We start from the raw sequence: 20,158 nt of genomic DNA, 5'->3' as shown, positions 1-20,158 counted from the left end.
TTGCTTTATCTACATGCCCTATGTAAAAAAAAATATATATATATATATATGTATATATATATATATATATATATCTTTTTAGAATAAGACGATCAAGGAGTTCAACAGTAGGAAGAAAAAAAAAATAGGGAATAACACCATAGAGGTTCACAGAACATTTTAATTTTGTATAAAACCCAGCATTTATTCCAATGCAGCATTAAAGTAGAAACATTTTAATAAATACAAGACAGAGCATGTATTAAACTTAAATTACAATTTAAGTTTATGGACAGAGACTTCTTTCTGCTTCTTTTGTTTCTTCTTTAATTTGTTTGCATCTTTGACTTGCATTTTCACTTGGTCTTGTAACTGAGAAAAGAAGGCTTGGGATGATTTCAAGGCCTTGTCTTTTCCTTCATCCTGTCAATGGAAACAATATTTGTTATAACACCAAGAAACATACAGACAGTACCACTATATTATTTATCATTTCTTTTAAAAGTCAAATATCATATGTAAGTACTAATTAATTTTCAGAGAGTCATCTCTTTTCAGCAGATTCTTATGCCATTCCGGCTAAAGATTAAGCTTCCTTTCTAGTCCTGATTTGGCATAGTAGGGAACTAAGGCATGTGAGCTACAACTGCATAATAAACTACAATTACTGAACTTACATTTTGTATTTTGTTGGTCTTTTGAAAAGGTAAACAGAAGTGGTTTAAAAGTAATGAAGTTATTTTCCAATACACCAGAATTTCAGACATTTAAAAAAAATAATTTATAAGGCATCGCAGGTGGAATATAAATTTACTTTTTTATAGCATGCAAAGCACAAGATCAATCTGATAGGATTATAAAGAAAGCTCCACAAAACGTAAAAAAGCCAACAGGAACATTATAGTTTGAAGTTCAGTTACTCAAAGCTTACAGAGACCTAAGTAGAAACCTCATTTTCAGTTATACATGCAAGTAGTCAGTCCCATTTAGTCAAGTGGGACAGTTCAAACACAGGAAATAAGAGACTGAGTTCTAGTATTTGCAGGAACACCACCTTCTGAACTTTGAAATAAAAAGTAGTACCTAACACAAACAATCATTTGTTCTGTGAGAATACTATGATATAAAGTAATTGTATCATACAGTTCATGTTTTTCCTTATCTAAAGATTATCTACACATCCAAGATCAATCTTCTCATTCAGTATATCTCACCCTGAATAAGCTTCTGCAGGTTCCAACAACCAATTAAGCATGATTTATTCATAATTCAAGTAATAACATCTACATGAATATGCATTATATAAAGGAGGTCAATACAGAGCACAACTCAGAGCTGTGTTTTTTCAGGCTGCTCTCCTGACATCACATTCATAGGGTAATCAGCAAAATCAGGAGTAAAAAAAGACATTCAACACTACTTTGCATTTAGTTCCATGCACATATTAGACTGGTACTTCCAAAATTGCAGCTCAAAAGAATACAAGGAAAAAAAAGGGGGAGGAAAAAAAAATACATCCTTTCCATGTCTACTTCCTACCTCTTCCTTTCCAGCAGTTTTATTTTTTATATTTACTCAAACATAAATAAGGTATCAAGGTTTGTGTAGGCAAGCAGATACACTACTTAGTACAAGAATTTCTGAGGGGGTGGTAGGAGGTGTAGTTATGCCTAGAGGGATAGGAGAGAAGCAAATCCTTTCTTCTAACTGTGTTAAACGTTATCTACCCCTGGGATTTTAGAGCTCATCAGCTAAAGAAAATTAAGTTAAACAGGACTACTCGAGACAGCATTACCTTGAGCAGCGTTGCTTTGCCTTCTTTTGTAAGCTTTTTCAATTTTGCTGCAGCAGCTTTTTTGCTGAGTTTTATGCCTTGCTCCGATTTCTTCTTTTCAAGAAGCTTTTGACGTTTCTCCTTTTCCCTTAGCTTTATACGTTTACGAAGCTTTTTCTTTCTTCGCTCTCGTTTTTTGTCTGTGGAAGTCTTTTCTGCGTCTGTTTTTACATCACCAGCTTTGTTCTTTTCCTAAAGAGAAAAAAAATATATAAGCATGCAAAAGAAAACTCACTTTAGTGAGTTTTAGTGAGTATTTAAGCCTGTCTTAGTGTTTCCATTATTTCAGGTGTCTGACACATTAAGGCATAGACTGAAAACAGCCAGAAGCTGGTAGTAGTGTCTGTACAATTGACAGTCTATTGCTGTTTAACTTCCCCTTCTACCCAGCTATATAATGGTAAAAACAATTACCATCACAAGTCAAGAATAAAAACCATCTGTAAGTTAGTATCATGACCTAGCATGGTCTGATAAATAACTGGAAGGCGTGGGAAGAGTTTAAGAGTTTTTAAAATGCTAGGCATGGAGGTTCATGAGGTAAGTAACCTTGAGTGGATGGGGTAGCAAAATCCTCCCACTGATCTGGCATCCACTACACCCTTCTGTTGTGAATACAGATCCTTGATTTTTCTGTTTGTTTGTGTGTTATTTGGTTGGGTTTTGGTTTTTGTTTGGTTTTACCTTGATCTCCTCTGGTGCTAAGAGAGCAGCGTCACTAACAGCAACAGGTGCTACTTCTTCCATAGTGATAGCTGGCAGGTTTGAGACTATTTTCACTTCTGGCACAGGCTAGAAATAAAAAAAAATATTCAGCACTAAGTACACCATCTCAAAGGAATGGAGTTTACGTGTAACTGAACACGCTAAATATTTGGTTATATTTAGAGACAGTTATAGTGCATTTAATACAAAAGAAGTACAAGTTCAATGTTTACTCAAAATATACTTGGGAAATGAAAATTCTCCAGTTTCAAAGAAAATAAAGGAAAAGAGTAACTTTGAAACTGAACTACTTACTGGTTTGGGTGTGAAGTGGAAATTACAAAGTGCATCCAGTTGCAGGAAGAGAGAATCCATCATTTCCTGAATTTCTTTGTGTTCAGGATTTTCTTCCTCTTCAGTTTTTTGCTAGATTAATAATGTAATGTTAATGCAATACCACTCATAAAGCAATTTCACTTTAGCAAGACTGCTAACACAGTATGCAATTCAGAGCCATTCCACATGCCACATGAACACTCAGAGGAAGTCTGAAGTAATTCCATAAAGCTGAAAACACCTAGTAGCATACAAGTGAATATATATGCTTATGTGATGCAAACTTCAAAGCAATAGGAAAGGCATTGTTTGTGTTACCTGGTGAAGTTTCAAGTATTCTTGCTCATAGATCTCAGCAAGACTCAGTTTACTTTTTTCATGGTCCAAAGTGATGCGCTTCTTGTATTCAAAGGCATCCTCTTTTGGTTTTTCTTTCGGTTCTACATCGTCCCATGCCTGAGAAAGTCATAAATTAACAACCAAATACAACTACAGACTAAATGTGTTAGTTGCTACAGCTTATTTAGAACATTACTTATCTGACATTTTAACTAACTCATGTGTGTGGCTTCCCCAGGAACTCAGAAAGTTCACACTTTAATTTGAAGAATAGAAGACACATACTCAAGCTTGTGTACATATTTTCAGTGAATCAGGGCAAAAATAGTATAATTAATTGCAAATGTGTAATTTCCTTAGATACTCTTCCATTATGTAATTTTACTTATTTATTTAGCAAACAGTAAGCCTCAACAAATTGTGAGATACAAGTCTTTTATCAGTGACTTTGAAGAAAAATTTTACACATTTAAGCTTTGATTAGCATTTAGGATGCATAAAGAACTACACAACTAGGATCACAGAAAAAAAGTGAGACTGGCATTATATTCCAGAGGAACTCCTTATAGTTACTCCTCTTTATCTGTAAATAATCTTTAGTTTGAAGAAAATCAAAACCTAGCTTATAACACATACTTAAAAAAAAAAAAAAAAAAAAAAGATTATGACTCTGAAGCCCCATTCATTAAGGCAAAATGAAACATCCAGTTGCAGAAATTAATCAAGAAAACTCTATACCTAACATGTTAAGAGTTTAAACTTTCTTAGAATGTGCCCTGTGAATAAAGTCAAGGAACAAAATGGAAAAATGGAGAAGAGCAAGCAAGATATTAACCTCATCCAATATTCTCTGTTTAATGATATCTTCAAGCTGAAAAGTAGTTTCCTCTGTGATCACAGGAGCTGAAAAGAAGAAGAAAAGATTAATGTTTCTCCAGCAAGAAACACTTTTTGCTCCGAGGAATCAAAAAGAAATTAAAAAAAAAAAAAAGAAAAACAAAGTAAAGCCTCAACAAATATGTAGTAGTTGAAATTTTTTGACCTAGAGATTGATGAAGTCAAGCAAATAACGTTTTCTTCCACTACCTTGGAGAGAAATGAAAATGGGAAAGAGAATGATGTTATGTATGCCTTGTAAGTGACTAAAACTGCCACTGAATTAATGAACTTTCAGGTAAATTCAACCAAGTGAACCAAGAAGACTATAGCTTCCTGTAATTTCCACAACGAAAATGCACTGCCTCAAAGATGTGCTGAGAAGTTTAACTAGTATTTTTGTTACCCTGCTCTCAAGTCATGGGTGTTGTCATCATGCTCACAGGCAAGGCAATCCAACTTGGTACGGCAATATACTCTCAAGAAAGCCCTCCCTCAATACTTACCCATTCGGACTGCATGATCAAAGAGTATTGTTTCCTCCAAAAGGCTATTTTCCGGTCGCTTTTGTCCAGTCACTTCTCCTTTAAGCTGCCAAGGTTTCTCTTCTAACAACTCTTCTTCTAAACTTTTTATTTTTTCACTCAACTGAAAAAAACAAAAACAATTTCCTAAGAAGTTTAAAACAGTTCACAAGTAAACTCAAGGCAAGAAATCCATAGCCATTTCAGGTGCTTCCAAATCCTCCTCATGTAATGTAAGGATACGTAATTGCATACGCATATCTGATAAACTACTTTATTTTTATTAAGTTTAAGAAGTCCCTTCATGTATGCCATGTACACAATTATTATAAAACATTGGTCACTGTTTAAAAGTATTAGCAAAATGATAAAACAATTACCTTTTCCTGTCTCTTTTCAAAAGATGACTTTATTTCACCGGGATCGATGCCCTTCTCCAATTGCATGTCAGTACCGTCTTCAGTTTCACTGTCATCTGGCAATCTAAAAGTAACTTTTGAAGAGGCCTTTTTACCTCTCACATTCTCAATCATCTCATTAATATCCTCCACCCTGTAAAATTAAAATACAATTTAAAATGAAGTAAAGGTTAAAAAGCCACTAACATTTGTGCTTGAAGATATTTCAGCCATTACAACTTTACCTGTTACAACTAACTGATAGTTAAGAACTGCAATAGACTTTCATTGAAGTCTAAAGACAAAGACACTGTGGAAACTTCTATACATCAAAAAATAACCTTTAAAAGCTGAAGTTATAGCTATTAAATCTTTTACTGAAATAAATCCCAAGAAACAACAGTACGAAAGCAAGTAAATAAACTACTTTTTGACTAAGATAACAATGCAATCCATGAACATACAACAGATAACAGAAAATGACAAACCATGACTAAAGTGAACCTGGAATTCACAATTTATTTTCTACTTGAACACTGCCACTCTTCAGTGTAAAATTATAAAGACATTTAACTGCAAATAATGCTAATACTTACTCAGACATGCTTTCTTCATTCTCCTTTTCAATAGCACTGTCTGCTTCCTCTTCCTGATCATCTTCAACACCATTAGCTACTAAGTCATCATTGTCATCAACAGGATCAAAGAAGTCTTTGTATGTCAGGTCTCTAGAACTTTTAACTGACTAAGAAGGTGACAGGGAAAACAAAAAAACGAAAAAGCAGTTAGGATGACAGAAGTCTAAGAGCAGCCTGCCTCTGAAAGGCTAACATCTGGGGAATAGCACGACTTGTGTAATAGCAGTTCAGTTTACTGAAGCATTAACCTGGGGCAGAGCATCTCTGTAAAATTAGCCTCTTTTACAAGTACTCAGGGCATTCTGCCACTTAAATTCATTTCTAACTTCAACACGTGCTGAAGTCAGAGAGCAATGATTTTTTCTGATTATTCACTGGTATGCGTACGTCCTTCCTTACGCCCTGGGCAGAGTTCTTGCAAGCAAGAATCTCTGGCAACTTTAAGTAAGAAAAGATTAGTTTTTGAAACAAGTACTCGGCAACTTGCAAAATTTGAGTTACAAAGCCCTGTCCCTGTAAAAAGAAGTAGCCAAACCACCTTTGCTCTGCATCAGTCACCTTAGGAATCCCCAATCATGAGACATCAATGTTGAGCAACGCAGCTTTCTTGCTAAGCTGGATCACATATTCTGCAAGGTCTCGTATTTCTTACGACATGACCACCAAGTCCTTAATCCATGCAAAAACCTAAAATCCATCTAAACAGAGACTGGAATGGGAAGACAGTATGTACTTTTGCATTGGTGCATTTTGCTACCAGATACTTAACATCAAATATTAACAGCAATTGTTAGTTTTCCAATCATTTTAACTTGGCAGTTTCTCCTGTGAGCTCAACAATTTAGAGTAAACCTAACAGATATCAGATCTTGATTTAAATAAAAGAGTTCAGATAGTTTACTATCTTCTTACTTTGACTTTAGTTTCTTCAGACTCCTCCTCCTCATCATCCGAGATGATTTCCTCAAAGTAGTTGATATCGTCTTCCTCCTCCTCCCTCTCCCTATTTTCCTTCTCTGCGTGCTCTAAAAAAGCTTCCATCTCAGCCAGCTTGAAGAACTTGTCATCCACTACAGATTTTCTTCCTTTTTTTTTCAATGTTGTTTCCTTTGCTATTTTAGTTTGTTCTTCTAGTGCATCAATATCAAAGTCAACGTCAGAATCCTCATCACTGTATTTCTGCGTTATGGCTTCTTTGGGTTTACTTTGCTTTTCTTTAGCTTTAGTTTCTTGTTTTGTAGACACACTCTCCTGTTCAGTTTCTGCTTCCATTACGTCTTCCAGTTCATTATCACTGCTAGCCTCTGCATCAGAGCCATCATCTTCCTGGTCTGAGACAAGGCAAAGATCTTTATCGTTGGCATCCCTTGCAACGGATTTCTTGAAAAAGTCAAGAATTGCATTATTCTGGAGCTCTAGTTGTTGCCAAATCTGTTCTTCATCAAAGTTTTCTATCACCAGCTCTTTTAGAGGACTCCCACGAACTACACTGCTTCCCAGAGCTTTATTTAAGTCGTATAGAGTCTTTGTTAACGCTCTGAACTCAGCAGCCAGCCCATCTTGTACACTAGAAGAGGAGGAGAAAAAAGTTAAAGTTTTAAAAAGCACAACAACTACTTTTTTTTTTTTTTTTTTTTCCCGGAGTTAGCTAGCTTCCCTTCATTCCCAGCTCCAGTAAGGTACCCGCATGGTCCCCCTGCAGCTCCCTGCCGGCCCCTTCCAACACTCACAGCTTTTGCGCAACTCCCCACGTGGCTGAGCGCCGCTACCGAGCGCTCCCAGCAGCAGACGCCTCACCATTTTTAAGCCTTTCAGCTCCCCCCCGCCCGCACCCCCGGGACACCCACGCGATTATCACGACTATCGCAAGCCTTCGCTCGGGCGTTCCCTCCCTCCCTCCCGGCCGGTCCCGGCCCCGCAGCGCAGCCGGCGCACACGCAGACCCCTCGCTCCCGGCTGCCGGCAGCCCCGCCGCCCACACGGCGCTTCAGGTGGGCTCCGTGCGCCGCCAGGAGCCCCCCGCGCCCTCGCCCTCTCCCGCAGCGCCGCGGCCGCCGGCGGTACCTCAGGAACTGCTCGGGCCGCGCGGCGGCGGCGCCCGCCACCCTGAGCGCGGCCTCCAGCCCGCTGCGCGCCGCCATCTTGCCCCGCCCCGCGCCGTCAGGGCGCCCCCTGCGGCCGGGAGGCGGCGAGCGGCAAAATGGCGGCCGGCTGGCGGCGGGCGGTGGCCGGTAACGCGCGGCGGGGCGGGGGGGTGCGGGGCTGTGAGGCGCTCGGGGGGGACGGGGTGAAGACAAGACAGCGATAATTTGTGAGTACAAGGTCCGATGAATCTTCTCTGAAGGACAAAATACCTAGAAGCATTCTGACTTGGTTGTCAGCGTGTGAAAAATTATCTCTTTGCAAAAACAAGGCGAAACAACAACAAAAACAGTAGGGGCAAATGATGAGTGTATACTAGGTGTAGAAAAACTGCATGGGTGCCTTTGGGCAGCATGCAAAAGTTTTTCAAACAGGACAGATACTTGGACAGATAACTTCAGTCACAGTGTCCATTGACTTCAGAAGACATATAATAAAATAGACTTCAGAGAACGTCTATTTTTTAGCATTAGAGAAAGTTCAGAATTAATTGCGTAATTCTGTAAGTTACTGGATGAATGTTTTGTGATTAAAGAGTTTAGCCACAACATTTACCTGAACAATGGACTGGTTTTGTGATATATGCATAACTTGCACTGTTTCTTTCCTGAAACATGAATTCCAATCTGAAGCTGCTAAAAAGCTTTCTTTTTCATTTCAGGGTCAGCTTTTGATCATTGAGTGTGCTACTTCGTAGCACAAAAATGAGACCAGAAACATGAAGATGAGTAAAGATTAGAATTATATTAATAGAAGTAGAATTACAGTAACTATATTGTTACTAATCTGTATAATGCCAGAAAAAAAAAAACAAAACACACACACAAGTGTCTTTTGTTTAGTCTCAGCCAATTCATACTGATATTTATGTGTTTAAAATTAAAGCTCTACATACATATGACTACAGCTAGAATAAATTCACAAGTCTTCTTAGATAAAAAGTTTATAAAAAAACCCAACAAACTCTAGAGTTCTCTGTCCCTACATCATCACCAGAAAAATACAGTCCTACCACCTTAGGGGGAAGATATGGAGAGACACATAAAAAATACTGCCATATGAGTATCTTTGACTTTACAATAATTTTAGGATTATTCTTTACTTCGTCACTCTTACCTTTCCTGGAAACACTGCAAAAAATCAAATGTTTCTTGAGCTGAACCCAACAAAATTATTTTTTTCTATTTCTTTTGCCATTGCTTCAGTAATAGCCGAGTGGCAGTCTATCTTATTTGTGTCAAATGTCAATTTACTTGAAAATAGACGTAATACAGAATAAATTATAATAGCCATGTAATCTTTTGCCCGCTGTGAGGTACAACAAGAATTACAGATGATTACAGGAGATATAAAGATGATTGAGAAAAATTTTGCCCATTCCCATCTGTAAAGATTACTTGAAAATCTACATTACTAGCATTTCCACTCAGTCACGGGATGTTAATATTTGGAAGCAGGGACGAAAGAACAAAAGTGCTATAGAAAACGTCAAAAATGTAAGTGTATTAAGCAGTCCTTTCACAGTGTTTTTCTCTTTTGGTAAATACTGACTTTCTCTAAGTGAAAGAGTTTCTCTTGCTTCACCAATAATTGGATCAGGCCTTAAGTATTAATGCCAGCAAACAGCTACTGATCCTGGGTAGATGGAAAAAACATTTGACTTTTTTTTTTTTTTTAATGCATTATTTACTTCGGTGATCTGGTCAAACTCTAGTCTAGTTATTTATCCGTGCTGCTAATTATGCCAACTAGATACTGCATGTTTCTTGTTTTGTATATTACAGAGCACTGCAAAGTATTGCTTCCTCAGGCAACTGCTTTGTTCACCCCTGACACAGTTCCATTTAGACAGCAACTGTATCTACTGAATAGATTCAGCGGAGACATTGGAAAAACAAGAATTTTTCTGCTGTGAAGTTGCTAGTGAATTTTTTTTTAATATGTAAAAAGCTTTGAAATATTCAGTTGCAATACTGTCACTATTATAGCCTAAAGGTAACAAAAGTAAAAAAGAATTTTCCAGAACTTCTGGCTGCGATGAAAGTGATGACAGGATGTACTGTGTGAAAGGCTGGCAAGAAATACACCAGAGCAGTTCCTTGGAGAAGTGAGCAGGTTTATGAAAGCTCTTAATGTAGGCTGTTGATTTAATATTTTCAAAAGATGTTGAGTACACTTACTCTCATGGTAGTATTCGAAATTATGTGAATTTCATGTTGTAATTTTAAAGCTTACACATAAACACATGCACGTATATCTATCAGTGCTGTATCATTCTTTGTGAAGAAAAATAAACTGACAGCTGTAGCCTTCCAGTTAAATGGTAGTTGTGTTTCCCACAGTCAAACCAGATGATTAATTACAGCTACTGCTAACCTTACAGGTATTACTAACTTTCCAGAGTACAGAGAGCCTGAAAAATGTAAGCCAAGTTATCCTAAGTGTCTTGGAAAGCATCCAAAATTTCAGTGCCTCCCTGGCACAATCGCTTAGCAAAATGGCACATTTGTGAATTTAAAGCTAAGAATGCATCAAAGACTTCCAGAATGCTGAGATGCCTCCAGCTTGGCCTTGAGGCATTGGGAACTCCGACATGGCCTAAAGCAAATTAGCATGAAATTCAAATGCTGCCTTTATCAATATACCCTTTCATTTAATTCTAATTGTGGTGTGAGACACAATTGATAAGACCGCAGTCCCCCCCCCCCATCTTTCCAAAGTGTACTACCTGGATAGATTCATTTTTATTTGTAATTATCCTAATTTTACTCTTTTTTTTTTTTTTTTCCTGACTTTTTAAAAATCAAGCAACTTTAGAACTAACTGTGGGCAGCACAGAAATATGACAGATGCAAAGGTCAGAACCGTCTTGTCAGAACAGTCTGTGAAGAGTTCAATAGACATCTAAGTTTTTTATGGCCCCAAGTTTCTCCAAGACTGTTCCATCTTTTGTCAACATCTAGATGTTAGCCCTTGCCTTTGTGCCATATTGTCATCCAGTATTTTTTTTTTCATTATCGTTTATTTTATGATGAGACAAATCATAATCTTTCTCTTTTGTAAGTCATGCTGAAGTCAGTGGCACTAGTTGCATTAAAAAAGGAAATACGATTTTGACCTTTTAAGGATAAGCTAAATTGTTATTGGTCAGTAGAATGTGGTATTATTCACAGTACTTAGAACTGAAATATTTCTAAGCATCTTGAAACTAAGTATAAGACCTGTACAGCACAAGAAAAATAAGAGTGGCTGAAGACTTAATTCTTCAGAGAAAAAATCAGAAATCAGTAGAGTTAGCATCCCTTAAGCCTCAAACACAAGATGACATTTCTTTTCTTGCTATAGTTCTGACAGCTAAGAGCTCAAGTCTTTTATCTTTCTCTTGGATCGTGCAATATCAGTTACTTCTGTCATTGGTTTTGTTTGTTTGTTGTTTGTTATAATTTCCATATGTATGGACATGTCCTTGTTTCTTTCTCTATTTTATAAGAAGCTTTGAAAAATTCAGAAACAACATTTAAGTACATTATGCAGTTGACTGTTATGTTTGGCCATGTATTCCAATTTTTAACAGACAGATATAAGCATTTACAACACTTTTTTTTTTACCTTTAGCTTTCCACACTAGTGTGCTTATGACACAGGACTTACATAGGCCTCATTAAAAGGGGAAAGAGCAGATACTGTTAATTTCTCAGAAGCATTACATTGGTGCTATTCTTTTTTTTTTTTTTTTTTCAGGGCTTCTTACCAGATTGCAGACTTCAGCTCTTATGATACGAACTTTAGCATCATCGCATTCAGTTTCTCAAAACATTCCAAGCTCTTTGTGGAAACTGGGCCGACTTAATCATGTAGCAATTGCAGTGCCTGATTTGGAGAAAGCTCAGTCCTTGTATAAAGATGTGTTAGGAGCACAGGTGAGCGAGACGGTTGCTCTGCCTGAACATGGTGTCTACACTGTTTTTGTGGAGCTGGGAAATACAAAGCTGGAACTTCTACACCCTTTAGGAGAGAAAAGTCCCATTACAAGTTTTCTGCAAAAGAACAAGACTGGAGGAATGCATCATATCTGCATTGAGGTATTTTAACATAACGTATCATATAGCAAGACAATGGATAGTAAATTAATATTTTTTTCATAGGATTGACCTGTGTAAAAAACATATTTATAAGGCTGTCATATCTGTGAAAGTTTCACTTGTATAAGAGGATTATACCCATGTTTTAGTGTAGATGTTAGATGCAAAATTCCGCATTGCTGCCTATAATAAATGTTTTCAATGTTTTCCATATTTGAGTCTTGCAAACTTTATTATTTCATACAAAGAGTTATAAATAAAAAGTAATGGGATTACTGATGTGAGTGAAATTGTTTTCAGATTTCATCTATCAAGACCAGTGTTTGCATTTGCGTACTTTCATTGAAAATTGAGAAATTTTGCATAGGCACAGGCATTGCAATTTTTCCTACATTAAGTTTGAGTATGTGCAGGTGTTCAAGAATAGAAAATTAATTCTGTTTAAATTGACCCCAAATAGAATTGCTAGGCTGCTGTTACAGAAATGTGAAACTGAACGTTGGAAATGGGGAGTGTAGAATAAAGAAGTGATTTACAGGAAAACCAAAAAAAGTCCTCAAACCTTCTGTGAGACCAGTGGCACTTAGACAGACGAGATCAGGAAGATGTAGGTACTTCTAAGCAAAAAGAGTTCAGAGCTCTCAAGAGTTTCAAGAATATGTAAACCCTTCAAAGAATTTTCAAGAAATATCTGTTACCAGCTGAAGCTGTTCTATGTAGATCTGTTTTGTATGAAATACAATCTTTCTTGTTGCAGACAAACCGCAGATGACTGTCAAGTGAAGCCATACTGTTAATTATGAAAACAGAAGAATGGGACATGCTAATGATCCCATGTTGGACAACTGTATACAATAAGTCAAGTATACAGTAAGGCCAAGTAAGCCAGGAGTCATAATCTAGCAGATAATTTTGATTAAACGCATGAGCTAGTGCTACCTGCAGCCAGATTTTCCTAAGTGAAGTCCTGAGACTATTAGATTCTCTAAGCAAAATAAATGTAAGTTCAGAAAAAGATTGTCCTAAGTCAACTATGTTAGTGGTCTCCGTGTAAATTCAAATGGAAAGTTACCAAACAATTCACATGGAAAGAAAACCTTCTGTTGTTGAGCTGCTGTTTATGCGGTACTGAAAATGGATTTGGTTGCTACCATAGTCAATCAAAAAGAAGTTAATGCCTCCTCCCTCAGTTTCCCATTCCCCTCAGAATGGAAAATCCTACCATTTCTAGGTATGTCCTCCTCTGAAGTTGAGCAAAAATACCTTTCAGAAAAACTAAAAAAAAAAAAATAAATCAGTCTCAAATGATTGTTCGTTTGAAATTTTAAAATATTTTGTAGAAATACCTTTCCTTGAACAATTGTATTGCAAAAAGATTAATTTTAAAAATATTTTTCCATACTGTAGAAGAAGTCTGATGAGTTTATTAAAATACCTTTCTGTTCTTCCTTCTGTCTTATTATTCAAAGAAAAAATTTAGAAAGGTGTGTTGATAGGGAATTTGCTTTGGACAAAATAAGCATTTTTAGAAGAAATTAAATAATGCCAGACAAGCCATATCTGTGCCATATCAAGCCATATCAGTCAGTATCTGTGACAAAAAGCATGGTGGAGAACTGATAGGGTAAGAGAGAAATCCAGGCCTGATAGTCTCTTAATATACATGTAGATACAACCACAGACTTTCCACAGTTTGCTCTCACTTCTTCCCTGGGGATACAGTTCATTCCATCTGAGCCCAGACACAGTTCCTCTTCCGGCCATCTCTGCAGGACAGGAGCAGCAGCTGTGGTAGCTTTTCTGCTTGGGGAAGCAACCTGGAGGGAGGCATGGCACACTTCTGACACTTTGCTGTCTTCTTTTAGATAATGCTTGACAGTCATTTGGTTTTACTTTTTTTGCTGGCTGGTAGTCACGTGCAGGAAGAACTGTAGTGACTTCTGAATTATCGTGAACAAAACTGCAGCAAATGAGTACGAATTAACCGAAGTCTGTTCCTCCAAGTTAAGGCTAGATATCTTCCGTAAAATTCATTATGTGTGTTTATTCACTGAGTTACGTCCAGACACCTCAGTCTGGAAAAACAGCAATGCTATTATTTTAATTCTACATCTTTTTAGGTTAATGACTATTGGCTTTGCTAGACTGAGGGCTAATTTCATTATTTCAAAGGATGGATGCATTTAAGGTTTGTATCCAAACCATCTGATGACATGACATGAGACTTAAGATCACACAATACAGCAAAGACGTTTTTTTGTTAATTATGTTTTACTGCAGGAAACTCTACTGAAATTTAATGTTAAATGCTATTATTATAATTAAGTTCAATAAGAAAACTAGGTCATAGTCTGGGGACGTTTCTGGTAATTCCAAGGTTTTTGTCAGAAAACATCATAAAGTTTAACTTACTCAGAAGTAGTATATATAAATCTGGTAGGCTTTTTCTTTTTACCTTCTGCCCATTGCCCTCCCTCTTCAGCAGCATCTAATGAGTCAGTGTTCTGTCATCAATTAGACAGGGAGGCATTCTTCTTTAGTTAATGATATTTTGAAAGTAATACGATCTTATTAATAGCAATACAGAGTTTAGATTATCTATAGAGTCCTTATAAAGTAACAACATAAATCAATGGACTTAGTGCATGATGAAATTTAATCTAATAAATTCTTAAATATATACTAGAATTTACTGAAATGGTACTTTATAAAATCTTCAAGTAACCAACGCAAACTTCTGTAGGATTTTTATTGTTAAGACTAGATTTTAAAAACGATTTCAGAATTTAATTGATTTTCACAATTATATTAGGACTTAGAAATAACAATTTAGTAAGGATTTGTATTATTGCTCCTAAATGTAGAATGTGCATAATACAATTTAATGTGTCAGTTTGTGTAAACTATATTTTTCTTTCATAAGGTTGATGACATAAACGCAGCTATGGCAGAACTGAAGAAAAAAAAGATTCGAATACTGAGTGAAGAGCCAAAAATAGGTGCACATGGCAAACCCGTGATTTTTCTTCACCCTAAAGATTGCCATGGAGTCCTTGTGGAACTTGAACAAGCCTGAGCTGTAATATTCATATATAAGACAATAAATGAGTTGTGAAGTTACTGATCTGGTGCTGGGAATATTGATGTACTATTCAATCTTTACAGATTCACTGCAGTTCCTGTGGATTAAGTACAGCTTTTGAGCACTAAAATACTCTGAAGATTTTTTTGTTGTTGTTGGTCTGATTTTCAGAATTAATGTGTTGACATTTCTTGAATTCTCTTTGATTCTAAAGATGAATGCATGAGCTAAGTTGCATATGTAACAGTTATTTTGTTCCATTGCCTCATGCTTGCAGCATGGTTTTACCTCTGTAACCACAGAAACTGTACAGTTTCTAGGTCATGCCACATTATTTTGTTCTACATTTCAGAGCAGAGACCCACTTCTCAGTGACAACAATATAGCTTAGATATTCCCTTTAGAATTGAAAGGAAAAGGAACATTGCACTTTCTGTTTTCACCATTCACTGCCCGTGCTTCACATTGATTGACTGGTTCATGCAATAAACAAATTTGTATCTTATTGTATGGGCATCTGCAATCATTAAATAACTTTTGCCTTGGCATAACAAACACTGCTGAGGAAGTTACACTGCATAAATCATCAGTTAGTTGTTTAACGAACTCTGTGCATATGCAGGTGATGGGAAGAAAAGTGTCTGATAAATTATTTGACTGAAATAGTTTTCAGACTATAAGATGCTTCTTGCATTTTTATTTTATTTATTTATTTTTTTTGTGGTCAGTTATTGAATACTTTTTTTTCAAGCTTTATTCATTAGAAGATATTTGGGAGAGACCTGAACAAATAGTGAGAATCTTTTCACTTGCTTTATAAATATTGCTTTTCTGTGCAACAATATTTATAAATACTGTTTTCCAATTTTCTTACAAAATCATTGGAAAGCACAAGACATGGAAGTCTTGCTTATGTACACTGTCCTCACATCAGAGAACAGCATGCCAACATAATTATGTTTCTGATAGACTGTAGTCACAGTTTGTTGATTTGGACAAACTTCACTTTATTTGTATATGTTAAACAAGCAGCGTTTGTCCTGGTGTTTTCTTTTATAAGCTTGCTTTGATAATGTCAGACGTAGAAATTGAAGATTTGCTGTTTCTCTCATAATTTTTCATAATCCTTAAAATCATTATTTTTACTGGCTAAACCACAATCCATATTTTATACTTTCTTGCATCCTTGCACGTACTGTGAATAGTTTTGGTTTGATCTGAAACAAGCTTATTTTAGTCTAAGAGATTTTTTACTTAATGGAAATGGGATTATTTGTGTTGTGCCCTGTTTGCTGCAACAAACCACAAGTGTAAGGTTGATATGAGATTTTAAAGGGCTTTCAAGACATTGATGCTTCCTTATGAAATTTTCTTCTGAAACAAACCCTGCAAAGTTAGGGATATATATATATATTTTTTTGTACTCAAAACAAATACTTCCTCTGCCATGTTGTAGGGAAAATAGTCTTCTGCATGGTTCTTGTATTTGAACAAATCACTATTTAAAGGATAGTTTATGATATTAATTGTAAATTGTTAGAATTTAGAAATCCTAAGGCTCATGATGGAAAATAAGGATGATTTGATATTCCTGAAATACGATTCTACCATTCTAGGAGACATTCTGCTACCAAAACCACTGCAATACTAGCAGAGGATGTTAGGAAGCATCACTGGTTACATGTCAAGATAATTGAACAGAAGTCTGTAAGCCTAACGCTGTTTGGTGACACAGAAAACAGGGTGGTCCCTAGGTTAATGTTTCATTTCTTTGTCCAACTGAAGGAGATGGAATTTTGTGTATGATATATTAAAAGTACCACTTAAGAGTAGTAGCTTGATGCAGTACTAGAGAATGGAGATTCTAGTGAACAATACTTAAGTCTACTTGTCTCATTTTGCTCCCCATCTCATTAGCAGACAGAGACTTGTAATGCTTTTAGCTAGTTACCAGCAATTTCCTGACTGACTGCATTGGCGTTGCCTAGCACTAAGTCAGCTGATGCATTTTGTTCATCATAACTAAGTCATGTTCCTATCTCACTCATAGTTTATATATTTCATCTTACTCTTCCTAAGGTGGAACTCAAGATATTAACAAAGAAATAATAAAAATACTTTAAAAAAGAGTTTAGGTCTGTAAAATTAATCATGCCCCTAATTGGGGCGTATTTGTTACAAGCTCTTTGTTAGGATCAGAATCCCTACTTGTCTGGGAATGGGCTATAGGGTACCAGGATTTCCATCTGTGGAGCTGTAGATTTGTAAGGAATAGCCAAGAGAACTGGACAGATGAAGAAGCTGAAGACAGTTCAGACACGCTGAGAGAAGTCTCCTCTTCATAGGCCTAGCTCCAGTAAACTTCAGTAGGAACAGGATCAGTGCCTATACTTGTATCAAACAACTAGTCCTTTGCTTTAAACAAGAGAGCCTTCCCAAGTCATTCTGTGAAATGTATCTCTGTGCTGACTTCCTAAGGGTTGGTGTGGGCAGGGGAATGATTAGATACATGGGCCTACAGGCCTTCTTTGTTACTGCCATGATTATAAAAGGAGATTGATGTCACAAAAAAAGGGGAAAATTAAGGGATACAAACTGGAGCGATGGAGAACTGTGATTTTTTTTTTTTTTCCCTTCAGTAGAGGAGCACTTAATAATATACCTCTGTTGCACAAGTTCTGGAATGAACAACAGTGACTGGGATAACAGGAGGTTGATTACCTTGTAAGGTTTTGACAATGTTTTGTTTTATTTTCCAAAAGGAAAAGCAAAATCTGATAATGTCAAGCTTTTCAGAAGATGAAGTGTTAATATTTTGTCAGTAAATTTTGTAGGCTTGTGTCATTTGTCAAGTGCAAGTTCTCTATTCCAGTTTCTCCATGTGTCTTTTTTCCCCTCTGAACTCAAGCATGTTCTTATTTTATGCTGCCTAAGGCAGACAAGACACATTCTTCTAGACTCCATCAACATTACTCAGGCAGCTAAAGGGCTCATAATTAAATAATGCAAAATATCTTTTTTGACTTCCCTTATGCAACCCTCAAGTCTCTGCTAGCTGGGAGGAAAATAACAGTCTGCAGAATGAAGCCCGTTCTATATGAGACAAACCTAGAAGCAAACTCAAAAACCGGAAAAAAGAACTAACTACATGCCTTTTAAAAGCTTACAGTTTTGCAAGTCCACGAAAACTCTGTTCCTGTCATACTTTTACTGCAATTAATCCAACTGAATTTAAGAATTCTTAGTATTTCATTCTGGATTCATGCTCAATATTACCATATTTACCCAATTTATGGTAAGTTTTGGAAGAACTTACTCTATCATAATACCACAGCTGCAGTGTTTAACACAGTCGTGAGCCTGACAATTTGGAAAGCTCTGAATGAATTAAAAGAGGAATGGAAGATGACTGCTGCTTCTGCAGACCACTTCCTAGATGCATAATACTTCTATGTTTAGTACTGAGAATAGAGTTTACTTTATTTATGCGTCTGAAGAAGCATCGAGGACAGTCCTTGGCTTTGGACTTTATTGCTAAGAATGGAAATTGGTGTGACCATGGAGGTCTTAAAGAGAGACCACCCTGCATGTTTACAATATCAAATTGAGGTACTTACAGTAAGTGCTCTGAATCATTTCATTAGAGTTCAGTTGATTCTCTCCTTATATCTTCCTGTAGTGATCTGACTTGGGTTTGCTAGACTCAAGAACCCTATATTAAAAGAAAATTGTAAGAGTTAATTGTTTCAGTAAACACTCAGTTCTTTACAATGTAGTTGTCTTGGCCACATTATCAGACTGTGAAATAAAAACAATTCCTAAAACAGTAGCCCTATTACTTATCGTTAGGTGGTACTATAAACAGTAATGTAACTGGTAGTTTAAACATGGAATATTTAATCATTTAAGATTAATATGGAAATGGTAACTGACAACAATGTATAAAGGAATTGGCCCAATGCTGACATTTTAAAATGGAAGACTTCATCTTAGGAACACAAATTTTATCACCTTCAATAAACAAGTTCAGAGCAGTTTGAATATTTTATGAAATGTAAGCTGTTTATCTTATTGTGAAGGGGAAGGTCTGCCCCTTTGGATGGCATCATTCTTAAATATCTATAAAATTATGTCATGTATAGCTTCATGTTCATTTGCACTGTCTTAACAGCATTGTTAACTGCAAAGTACACAGTATAGATTCGTAAGTGGGGAAGTTTTCCCAAACACTTGAAGTAGATATATTTCAAAGAACTTCATGACATTTCTAGATGTAATATAAAGTGATCTTTTAACTGTTTTGCTTTGTTAATATACAAATAGTATGTAGATACTAAGATCTTCTACAAAATAGACTTTTAATGAATGTTTTTACTCATTTTGAACACTGCATTTTTTTTCCAGTAATAAAGACAGGTTTAAGCCATGACTTAAAAGAAAGAAAAAGTTCGGAATTAACTAGTACCTGTGAGTGCTCTGAAGGCATATGTGACCATGCACAGAAATCCTATCAACTACACAAAAAAGGGGCAAGAATAAACAAACACAAACTATTGTTTCCATGAAAGGTCTTCACATGTACATGGATTTTGACTTGGTGCTTAGCAACTGGTGCAGCTACCCCGGGACAAGCACAAGCACACCAGGCTGGACTTGTCACCTTTACTGTCATGAGAAACACTAATTTGTACATTCATTTATAATAGCTACAAGTCTGTATTCATACTTACAAGGAAGTCTTGTCATAATTGGCCTAATGGCACTTGATTTTACATATTCTTTATACACATATACACTTGATTTCACATATTCTTTATACACATATTTCACATATTCTTTATACATAATCACTATCACCAAACTGCCATAGAAAGATCTAGTAGTTTCTGATAAAATGCCTGAGAAACCAACTATGCTGTCATTCACTGTAGGAAGTGTTGTTCATGGAGAAACCCACTTCAGCGAGCTTTTAAGTATTATAAATTTCTCAATTTTTTATTCTTACATGGAGGATTCACGTATCATCAGCACAAGGCCATAAACATTATTATTTTACCTCATGAATCTCTCCTTACGGTGGAATGTGGCTGTTGGGAGTCCCCTGCTGCAAAGTTCAAACTTCGCTTTTTTTTAATTCGATGTCGAGCCCCTCACGGCGCAGGGGAACCTGAGGCGGCCGCCGGCGGGACGGCGCCGGGGCCGCCGCTACCTCAGCGCCCGGGG

At 36.5% G+C, this 20,158-nt stretch overlaps 2 protein-coding genes and 1 long non-coding RNA gene across 4 annotated transcripts; 1 reads left to right on the top strand and 2 right to left on the bottom strand.

The window, feature by feature from the left end:
- Positions 1 to 142: 142 nt before the first annotated feature.
- Positions 143 to 7,815, bottom strand: MPHOSPH10 (M-phase phosphoprotein 10). The gene is made up of 11 exons (XM_082768768.1): positions 7,694 to 7,815; positions 6,542 to 7,196; positions 5,588 to 5,736; positions 4,974 to 5,145; positions 4,576 to 4,717; positions 4,029 to 4,096; positions 3,173 to 3,310; positions 2,834 to 2,944; positions 2,498 to 2,605; positions 1,775 to 2,005; positions 143 to 402 (listed from the first exon to the last, which is right to left on the bottom strand). The coding sequence occupies exons 1-11, from the start codon at positions 7,768 to 7,770 to the stop codon at positions 253 to 255; spliced, it is 2,001 nt and encodes a 666-aa protein (XP_082624894.1). The 5' UTR covers positions 7,771 to 7,815; the 3' UTR covers positions 143 to 252.
- MCEE (methylmalonyl-CoA epimerase) lies at positions 7,603 to 15,440 on the top strand. Of its 2 annotated transcripts, XM_082768770.1 has the most exons (4): positions 7,603 to 7,620; positions 8,433 to 9,267; positions 11,513 to 11,853; positions 14,777 to 15,440. In XM_082768770.1, the coding sequence occupies exons 3-4, from the start codon at positions 11,545 to 11,547 to the stop codon at positions 14,927 to 14,929; spliced, it is 462 nt and encodes a 153-aa protein (XP_082624896.1). In that variant the 5' UTR covers positions 7,603 to 7,620; positions 8,433 to 9,267; positions 11,513 to 11,544; the 3' UTR covers positions 14,930 to 15,440. The 2 variants fall into 2 exon arrangements, with proteins under 2 accessions (XP_082624896.1, XP_082624895.1); XM_082768769.1 differs by lacking the exons at positions 7,603 to 7,620; positions 8,433 to 9,267 and adding an exon at positions 7,719 to 7,860.
- LOC309882088 lies at positions 12,613 to 20,113 on the bottom strand. Its single transcript, XR_014318235.1, has 3 exons — positions 19,992 to 20,113; positions 18,553 to 18,647; positions 12,613 to 13,813 (listed from the first exon to the last, which is right to left on the bottom strand). It is a non-coding gene; the product is annotated as an uncharacterized lncRNA (long non-coding RNA).
- Between the last annotated feature and the right edge of the window lie 45 nt (positions 20,114 to 20,158).

Source organism: Aythya marila (genome assembly GCF_965140915.1).
Source record: "Aythya marila genome assembly, chromosome: 11".
NCBI lineage: Eukaryota > Metazoa > Chordata > Aves > Anseriformes > Anatidae > Aythya > Aythya marila.
This window is presented reverse-complemented; position numbering and strand designations above follow the sequence as displayed.